At 52.1% G+C, this 9,764-nt stretch overlaps 1 protein-coding gene across 1 annotated transcript; it reads right to left on the reverse strand.

Moving 5' to 3' along the window:
- Positions 1 to 57: 57 nt before the first annotated feature.
- Positions 58 to 5,057, reverse strand: KRT35 (keratin 35). Its single transcript, XM_009190616.4, has 7 exons — positions 4,247 to 5,057; positions 3,021 to 3,103; positions 2,669 to 2,825; positions 1,999 to 2,160; positions 1,583 to 1,708; positions 862 to 1,082; positions 58 to 544 (listed from the first exon to the last, which is right to left on the reverse strand). Exons 1-7 carry the CDS (start codon positions 4,715 to 4,717, stop codon positions 397 to 399), a joined length of 1,368 nt encoding a protein of 455 aa, XP_009188880.2. The 5' UTR covers positions 4,718 to 5,057; the 3' UTR covers positions 58 to 396.
- Between the last annotated feature and the right edge of the window lie 4,707 nt (positions 5,058 to 9,764).

The raw sequence follows: 9,764 nt of genomic DNA on the forward strand, positions 1-9,764 counted from the left end.
TGAACACAGCAGAGACAAAAGCCAACACCACCAGAATGGTGCAAGTTAGGCATCAGGGGCCTTAGCAAATGCACTTTATTGTTCTGCCAACAAAAGCCCTCTACTGCATTTCAGAATCCACTGTAACAGCACCCAGAAGGAAAAGCTGACCCAGGAGGCAGCCTGAGAACAGAGACACCATTGAAATGATGAGGAGTTGAGACCTTTGGGATCAGCCAGCCTTTGTGACAGGCTCTGAGAAACTAAGGCACGTATTTGCAGTGAGCCTTTTCAGGGCCAGACCCTGGGCCTGGGCTCTGCATGAAGAGAGGGGATTGGGCTACAAGGGTTAAGGTTGGGTAGAGGCCAAGTTCAAGCCCTAGAGACGATGGCTATGCCCTTCTGGGTCACCCACTCTCAGAACCGGCCCCCTGGGCAGGGCACACAAATGGGGCGGGGGCTGCAGGTTAGGCGGGCTGCACTAGGACCGCAGGAGGCCGCAGGAAGACAGGGAAGGCATGACTTGGAGGGTGAGTAGTCAGGTGCACATGAGTTACAGGGGAGCCTAGAAAAAAGAAAACAGTCAGATTACTATGATTTTCCAGTTGCTGTTTGCAGTAACTCAACGTAGATCCTAGACTATGCAAACTGGGAAGCACCTTAAAAATCACCTGATCCTGCCCCCTTGTTTTACCAAAAGGGAAACAGGCCCTGAGAGGAAAGGGGGCTTGCTGGAGTCACGTGATGAGTTTGCAGCAAGACCAGAACTAAAAGACCAGGACTCCAGACTCCGGATGCCAGGCTCTTTCTAGGCACCGCGCTGTCTTCCCAGAACTTGGTAGGTTGCAGTGAGAAGACTAGAGCACATGCAGTGATACTCACTTGCTGTCCTCACTCTCCAGCAGGCCCCGGTATGTGTTGATCTCACACTCTAGCCGGGCCCGGACGTCCAGCAGCACCTGGTACTCCTGGTTCTGCCGCTCCAGGTCAGCCCGGATCTCGGCCAGCTGGGTCTCCACGTTGGTAATCATGCACTGCATCTGGGCCAGTTGGGAGCTATAGCGGGCCTCCGTCTCTGCCAGGGTGGATTCCAAAGCATCTCTCTGTGAGGGCAAGGGTTGTATAGGGAGGAAAAAGGCTAGAGGTCAGAGAAGGAGCAAGGAGGATTCAACTGGGTCTCAGTGAGGCCTCAGAATCCAAGAACAGAGGCTCGGAGAATCAGGGTTTGAGCTAGGATGAACCACAATCAGACATCTCACTTGAGATGAGCTAATTAGCACCTGTGGCTTCTTTGATCTAGAGAGTATCTCCCTGTTAGTGTCATCTCTGAGTAACTGATAATTACTCAGAAGATGTATCTGCTTACACAAATATGGGACCTACTGCCTGGACATGTCAGTTGCTACAGGTCTCTTGTCTTTTACCACTAGGGGATTCATGATTGGGGCTGGTCCCTCATTCCGTCTTTTCTGCATGGAGAACCCCTGGTGCTCAAGAACATGGACCCCTGGAGCCTGCCTGTGTGGTCAAAGCATGGAAGCTGGGGAGCTTGTGTTCTCCTCGGCTTAGTCCAGAGGCAGCTCCACCCTGCCTTGGGACTCACCATGCTGTGCTGGGCCTGCAGCTCAATCTCTAGGGTGTTGACTGTCCGTCTCAGCTCGATGATCTCTGCCTGGCAGGACTGCACCTGCTCTGCGCTGGAAACCACCTGCTGGTTCAGCTCCTCAGTCTGAAACATACATACACAGGACCTGGTCAGCAACACTGGGGACTTGGCTTCAGAGAGCTACCGAGGCCAGTTAGAATCATGAGCCAAGAAGGACCTTCCCAATCCCCTAGTCCCACTCATTTATTTTATACTGGAGGACATTGTTGCTCAGAGGACAGCAACCTGCCCAAGTGGCACAACAAGGTCAAAACAGAGATGAGACTCAAAGTTAGGTTTCTTGATTCAGAGCCCCAGGGTCACCTCCGTGTGAGCCACCATGTACTCCTGTTGCACAGACTGTTTTTACCTACCTGGGTGTCAAACCAGTCTTCGGCATCCCGGCGGTTATTCTCCACGAGGGTTTCGTACTGGCACCTCATCTCATCCAGAACCCGGTTCAGGTCAACAGGTGGGGCAGCGTCCACCTCAACATTGAGCCGGTCACCAAGCTGGCAGCGCAGTGAGTTCACTTCCTATGGCACAGACCAGGGTCAGTACTAATTCCCAGAGGGCTGCCTCCCAAGCTCACCTCCTCCTCATGTTCACCTCCTCCCCATGTTCACCTCTCCCCCATGCTCACCTCCTCCCCTATGTTTACCTCCTCCCCATGCTCACCTGTTCCCCACGTTCATCTCTCCCCCATGCTCAGCTCTCCCCCATGCTCACCTCCTCCCCATGCTCACCTGCTTCCCCATGCTCACCCATTCCCCATTCTCACCTGCTCCCCATGTTCACCTCCTCTCCATGTTCACCTCTCCTCCATGCTTACCTCCTCAACATGCCCACCTGCTCCCCATGCTCACCTCCTCCTCCCCATGCTCACCTCTTCCTCCCCATGCACACCTGCACCCTCATGTTCACCTCCCCCCTTTCTCACCTCCCCCCATGCTCACCTCCTCCCCATGTTCACCTCCTCCCCATGTTCACCTCCTCCCCCAGGCTCACCTGCTCCACCATGCTTATCTCCTCCCACATGCTCACCTCCTCATGGTTCTTTTTCAGGCAGAGCAGCTCCTCCTTCAGGGACTCCACCTGGGCCTCCAGGTCAGACTTGCACAGGGTCAGGTCATCTAGGATCCTGCGCAGGCCATTGATGTCCGACTCCACCAGCTGCCGCAGGGACACCTCTGTCTCATACCTGCAGGCATAGAACAGGGCACCTGCATCCGCGTTTCCTTTTTGCATCTAAATCAGGCCTGCCCTCAGACTGGCCAGGTGCTGTGAGTCTTGCTTTTATGCCTCGGGGACAGAGTACAGCCAAAACCCTGAGCCCAGGCATCACCTGTGTCCAGTTCTAGCGGCCCCCAACCACAGGACAAGCAGGACAACTCACTTGGTCCTGAAGTCATCTGCGGCCAATTTGGCATTGTCAATCTCCACCACCAGCCTGGCATTCTCAGCCTTGCTGCACAGGGTCTGGGGATATAAAGAAGTTATTTCATTGCAAGAAAGGACATTTCATTTGTTGGAGCTCCCTAAGGCTGACAAGGGCTGCCTCTGGAGAGAGGAAGTCACCCATCCTCGACCTCTGCTAGTCCATGGGTATTGGAGGGTTGTGGGCAGCCTCTAGGGATCAACTATGGAAAGTCCAGGGTTTCTTCCAATGCACTGTGTCTGTGACCTGTGACCCAGGTTAGATAGCTGCATGAAAATGCAACAGGAGCCGGGCGCGGTGGCTCAAGCCTATAATCCCAGCACTTTGGGAGGCCGAGGCGGGCGGATCCCAAGGTCAGGAGATCGAGACCATCCTGGCTAACACGGTGAAACCCTGTCTCTACTAAAAAATACAAAAAACTAGCCGGGCGACGTGGCAGGCGCCTGTAGTCCCAGCTACTTGGGAGGCTGAGGCAGAAGAATGGCGTAAACTCGGGAGGTGGAGCTTGCAGTGAGCTGAGATCCAGCCACTGCACTCCAGCCTGGGCGGCAGAGCGAGACTCCATCTCAAAAAAAAAAGAAAAAGAAAATGCAACAGGAAAGGCCTGGCATGATGAAATGAAGCTTCTTCCTATCTCCCTGTCTCCCAGGCCTACTCAGGGCCCAGGGAAGTTCATTGCCAACAATGTATTCCAGGATTCTGTGGTCATAAATGGTCCCTCACAGGAGCCAGCTGTAACTCTGGGCCAGGCAAGAAGCAGATATGGGCCCTTGGCAAGAAGGAAATTTCTCTGGCAGGCATTTTCATCCCTGAGTTACTTATGGGAAGCCTGAACTGCACTAAATACATCAAACCCAATCTCCTGACTTTAAATAAAAGAGGAAATGAAGACTCAGAGGGGTGGGCAATAGTACCAAAGGTCACAAAGTTCATTCATAGACCCGATGTTCAAGCTCTGGCTCCAGTAACTGCCATCTGGGTCACTTACCCAGCCTGAACCTCAGTGTTCTCATCTGTATAATGGGCTAATGATACCTCCCTCAAAAGGTTATTGGGAGGAGCAAATGAGGCCACAGAGGTGAACATGCTTGGTGACTTCCAACATGTCCTGTGGGAACAGAACTATCAATGAATACTGGTGACACCAAGTTCCTGGGAATCCAAAGCCACTCTGAACCTCTTACCTTCTTCTGGAGTTCCTCAATGGTCCGGAAGTAGGACTGGTAGTCGGGGCACATGTAGGGGACCTGCTGCTCACACCACTCACGGATGCGGCTCTCCAGGCTGGCATTGTCCTGCTCCAGCTGACGCACCTTCTCCAGGTAGCTGGCCAAGCGGTCGTTCAGGGATTGCATGGTCTCCTTCTCATTGCCAGTGAGGATGCCCTCCCCAAACCAGCCCCCACCCACGCTGTAGCTGGTAGTGAAGCCTCCGGCGGGGAGGCAGAGAGTAGGGAGGCAACTGGTAGCCCTGTAGCTGCTTCTGCCCAGACCCGCTGAGCAGGCAGAGAAACTTCTGGCCCCACGGGACAGACTCGGGAGCTTGCAAGAGCTGCTGGAGTACATTGCAGACACACGAGTGGAGCCCCCACTGGCCCCTCCTGGGCTCTTGAGAGACCCAGAAGAGAAGCCCGCCTTGAGGCATTTGGAAGCCATGGCCCCTGCAACTCAGATGCAATTGATAGGTCTCTGAGACCAGACACCCCAAAGCAGAGAAGCAGCTCCTTACCCCAGATTTATATCTCTGCCCCAGTGGGCGTTGGTTGGCCTTTACAAAGTGTTTTCTCCCCATTAAAGTTAACACCACTTTCTTTTAAAACCCCTCATTAACCTGTTATTTAGTTTCCTGTGAAAATTTACCAGCCTCATAAAATGGGAGCCCCGTTGCTATGTCAAGACTCACCTCCACCACCCCACATCACTGGCAAGACCAAGTCCCCATCAGTTCTTCAAAAGGACCTGTCATCTGAGCCCAGACCTCAGCCTCCGCATTAAGCAGGCGTGGGAGTTCAGCCACCGTCTTGACTTTCTCCGGCTTTGACTTCTTTTATGGGCCCGAGGGAGTAGAGGGGGTCTCCGGGTGCTCCCAGGAGATGGAAGAGTAAACTTGGTTGTTGCAGGAAGGCAGGGGTCTTGCGGCCAGGGAGACACAGAACGCTCTTGAATTGGCCCAGAAAATATGACTAGGGTGACCAATTTTCTTGGTTTCCTCAGGCATTTTCTGGCTTTAGTTCTGAAAGTTCCATATGCCAGGGAACCCTCAGTCCTGGGCAAAATGGGGTAGCTCGTCACCTTAGATACTGCAGAGCCCTGATGGACACTTCCCTACTCTTTCCCTTGCCAGGAAGTCTGCCCAGGTTATAGAGCCTAACTTCCAGCCACAATGCCTAGAGGTCAGTTAATTGGACACCTGCCCATGATGGTATCTAGGAGGGTGTGTCTTCCCCAGTCCTGGTTAAGAAATGGAGAAGCTCTTCCTTCTGGCTGCCTGAATTGGAGCTCTTTTCACACAGCCCTATCAATAACCCGGCTGATGGTAGCAACTATCATTCACTGAGCATTTAGTACCCACCAGCTCCCATGCTAATCTGTCTCTATGCATTCTCTCATTCAGTTCTCACACAACCTCGTGAGATTGGCATCACCAATAGCCCATTAAATAGAGGAGGCTTGGACTGTTGCAGGAGCCTGTCCCAGATCACAGCTGAACAAGCATCTGTACAACTGTTCAAGGCATGCTATCTTCTTTAAGATCCCACACACACTGTGCAACACAGTTGTGGATAGAAAGGTGCTGACTCCTGCAGAAGCAGCCAATGGTCAAAGTGGAAAATGGCTTAACCAAGGTCCACACAGGCTTCCCAGTGAGGCTAAAGCCCAGGGCTTCCAGCTCCAAACCACAGGCCCACCCCACTGCCTCTAAGGGCCCAGTCCTGGTCAGGCCTTCCCTCTGGAGCCTGGGCCCTGCTCCAGCCCTGCTGTGCCCTCTCAGCTCTGAATGCCCAAGGCCGTGACTGTCAGTGGATTTCCTGGCCTCCAATTAACTGACATCTGATTGTCTTGTGTTTCAGCCCTATTTTCCCAGGAAGACTGTAAGCATGGGGGCAAGGATTGACCTTGTACATTTTTTTGAAATCTCTGTAGTGTTAAGCACAGTGCTGGGCTTCTAGATGTCTATGAATGAATTAATTAATTAAGTGATTTTCCCATGGTGAATTGTGTTAAGAAAGGAAAGAAAGAATGGAAGGAAACAAAAGAGAGTAGGGAGCGGGGAAAGGAAAACACAGTCAGTCTTACCATTCCTACTTTTTTTTTTTCTTGAGACGGAGTCTCACTCTGTTGCCCAGGCTGGAGTGCAGTGGCACGATCTCGGCTCACTGCAAGCTCCACCTCCTGGGTTGACGCCATTCTCCTGCCTCAGCCTCCCGAGTAGCTGGGACTATAGGCGCCCCCACCTCGCCCAGATAATTTTTTTTTTTTTTTTTTTGTATTTTTAGTAGAGACGGGGTTTCACCGTGTTAGCCAGGGTGGTCTCAGTCTCCTGACCTTGTGAACTGTCTGCCTCGGCCTCCCAAAGTGCTGGGATTACAGGCGTGAGCCAGCGCACCCGCCCTACTATTCCTACTTTTATAAATGAGGAAACTGAGACTCAGAGATGGAAGGGGATCAGGCATCTCTGTATAGGTGAGCAGCACCTGTCCAGACTAATCAGCCCCTTTGGCCAAGAACAAAGTGTTTTCTGGGCCAAGAGCCATTCCGCCCAAGGGAGATGGATCCCACAAGCCAATTTAGTGCTAAAGGTGTGGCTAAAAAATTTTTGATAAGATTTTTAGATAACTTTATAAAACATATATGTAATATTTTTCAAGCTGTTTTAAGGTATTTTGTAAATTGGTCTGGTCTATTTCTGTTCCTTTTTAGCGTTCTTTTCTTAAATGAAATAATTATCTAGAACCCCTTATCAGCAAGAACTAACATTGTTTAGCACATTCCTAGTGACTTTCCTGACAGGATCTTTGCACTCTGCTCAAATGTGGTCCAGGTTGTCCCAGATCATTCCATGGATACACTAAATATAGCCCTAAAATACTTTTTGCCCTCCTTCCTCCTTTTTCTGCCCATCAAATCCAAATCTGCCCTAAAACCTTTCCTGATCATCCCAGCCCTCAATGATTTCTCATCTTCCCCAAAACCTGAAACCCTGCCCACACCTGCTCCTGCTATCCCAGTGCAGCTGCTGGGAATGTGGGGGCAAGGTGTGTCCACAGCTGGGCGTGAGCTCCTTGGGAACTGTGCCTGTTATCCAGTCTTTGTTCCAGCCGCTTCTGCCACCCCTGCTGCTTCCTAGAGAGGCCTGAGCCTTAAGATTGGATTGGCTGTGTATGCCATGTTCCATTGTTATCTCTTCATTGATTAATTGATGTATATGTGTAAATGAGAAAGACAGTCAGATAGCATATCTGGAAAGTACAAAAAAGATCCGAAAAACCAGACCACCTTGAAATAAAACATCATATTCACTCTGGGGAAATTTTATTGAATGTTTTCTACTATTTCTCTCTTGATATCAATGAAATAGGAGCCCAAAGACCTGAGAAGGCTCCTAAGTCAGCCACATGCTGTGTGACTTTAGACCAGTCGCCATCTACCGCCACAACACTGTTGAATTCTGGTTTGCACATCGGTCAGTGATTTCAATTGCAACTCAGTTAAGGGTGTGTGTGAGGTTGAGATAGGAGGTGTTTTCTAACTGATACAGATGCTCTGGACAATGTAATTAAAAGCCAGGCAAGGATGCATAAATAAAGAGCTCACAGCCACACAGGGCTGACCGTGTGCATCAGATGAGGCTATGAGTGTGCCCTGTAAACTGCAGAGTGATCATAAAAAGGGAAAGCACTGTACAATGCAAGATGCTGATGATGTGATTACTTGTCAGGTCACGCCCTGTGTGGTCCATCCACAGTGACAAGGCAGCTCAGCAGTTTCCCGGAGACTTGGTCCATTCCTGGACTCCTGCCTGTTTCTGCACAGAGGACCCCTGTCTGTTTCCGCACAGACTCCAGCCTCAGGCCAGAGGCAGGGGTGCAGACCTTAGGCCCCAGAGCATGAGTGGAGCAGTGAGGGGCAAGGGGCAGGGCAGATGAGAGAACCATGCTGACTACCTCCCCTGCCCAAAGCCAGGTGCATCCTCTGAGGCTGAGGCTTTGGGTTCACCGTCCAACTCCAAGGACACTGCTGGCAGCAGAGCCCCCACTGTAGCATCCTGACAGATACAAAGCAAAGAGCTTGGCCCTCGCAGTGGGGGTTCCTGTTTGACACTCTGAGGCCAGGGACTCTGCATTTGTAGTAAGAGCAACACTGACAGCTACCACTTTTTGGAAGCTACACACACACTGTCTCATTGGAGCTTCCCGGCCACCCCATCTCACAGATGAACCTGCTGAGACCAGATAGGTCTCATGACATAACCGGGCATGTACCACAGAGCGGCAGAGTCGAGCTCAGTGCAGGATGCTCTGATGCTACCTGTGCATGTGTTCTCCCGGGGTCTGATATGTGTTTGCTGCACCTCTGGCTTGCTCAGCAAGTGACTGAAGAGTCCCGTTTAGCAGCAAATAGCAGATGACATGAGGCAGAGTCAGGTCGTGGAGGTCTTGACCATGACCCAGAGGAGAGCCCAGAGGAAAGTGAGTGCAATAGAGGGGGAGGGGGGAAGAGAGAGAGAGAGACAGAGAGAGAGACAGAGAGAGAGACAGAGAGAGAGACAGAGAGAGAGAAACTGCTGAGAAGAGCTTCAGAGTCAGGGTCAGAATAGCCGGGTGATAGGCAGGTCTCTGCCACTCACTGCTCTGTGGCCTGGGACAAGTCACTGCCCTCTCTGGGCCTGTTTTCTCAAGGGAAGACTGGAGCAGGGAGCAAAGGAACCAACCGTAAGGCCCTCAGACCTCTCCCAGGCCATGCTTCTCTGATCAGAGGGATGTCCAGGTCTGGCAAAGTCAGGCCCCACCACAGACCTGCCTGACTCGGGTCTGCCAGTGGAATCCAGGGCTTTGACCTCTGCTCCACAGTGAAGTCCGGCTGTCCTCTCCCCGCACTCCATGTCTGAGCCCCCACCCCACCCCACTATCCCCGACACCCTTCAGTTCAGCCCTGTGTGCCTTGTTGGTACATGGATTCACCTGCCCTCCACCTTCACCTCCCTGCTCTCCCTGACTGCCTGCCCCGGCGTGGCTGACTCAGGCTGACTGCCTAGAGTTTGGCCCTCTCTGCTTGTTCCTGGGACCTCCTCTCCTGAACCATCCCCAGTATCAGGGAGCAGGATGACAGGAGCTGGACAAGATAGGGGAAGCTGAAAGTAAAAGAGAGATAGCCACCGAATCCAGGTCGGGCTACAAAGGAGGACTGGCTTGGGAGCCTTTGCGTCTTCTGGGGTAGGCACCATGAGTAGATGTCTGTTCACTGGTAGGGCCAAGCTGAGAGCTATGGCCAGCACCTATCCAGACTAGGTCAGTGTCTGTTCTCATTGGCCAGGGCCTTAGGCTTCTTTGTTATTAAATACTTGAAATAACCCTGCCACCGCCTTCCACTCAGAGCCCGAGAAGATAGACCTAAATGCAAACCCCACAACTATAATGCAGCCCCTGATCAAACACCCCCATGAACCATACGAGCACATGAGCATCAACAGAGTCAGCCAGGG

This window comes from Papio anubis, chromosome 17, assembly GCF_008728515.1.
Source record: "Papio anubis isolate 15944 chromosome 17, Panubis1.0, whole genome shotgun sequence".
In the NCBI taxonomy this organism is placed as follows: domain Eukaryota; kingdom Metazoa; phylum Chordata; class Mammalia; order Primates; family Cercopithecidae; genus Papio; species Papio anubis.

Excerpts from the sequence above, each read along its gene's own strand:
- KRT35 (XM_009190616.4), bottom strand. The coding sequence starts at position 4,717 with ATGGCTTCCAAATGCCTCAAGGCGGGCTTCTCTTCTGGGTCTCTCAAG. Across the intron at positions 2,826-3,020 it reads GCAGATGACTTCAGGACCAA|GTATGAGACAGAGGTGTCCC; the intron begins GTGAGTTGTCCT and ends CTATGCCTGCAG. Across the intron at positions 1,083-1,582 it reads TGCAGGCCCAGCACAGCATG|AGAGATGCTTTGGAATCCAC; the intron begins GTGAGTCCCAAG and ends TTGCCCTCACAG.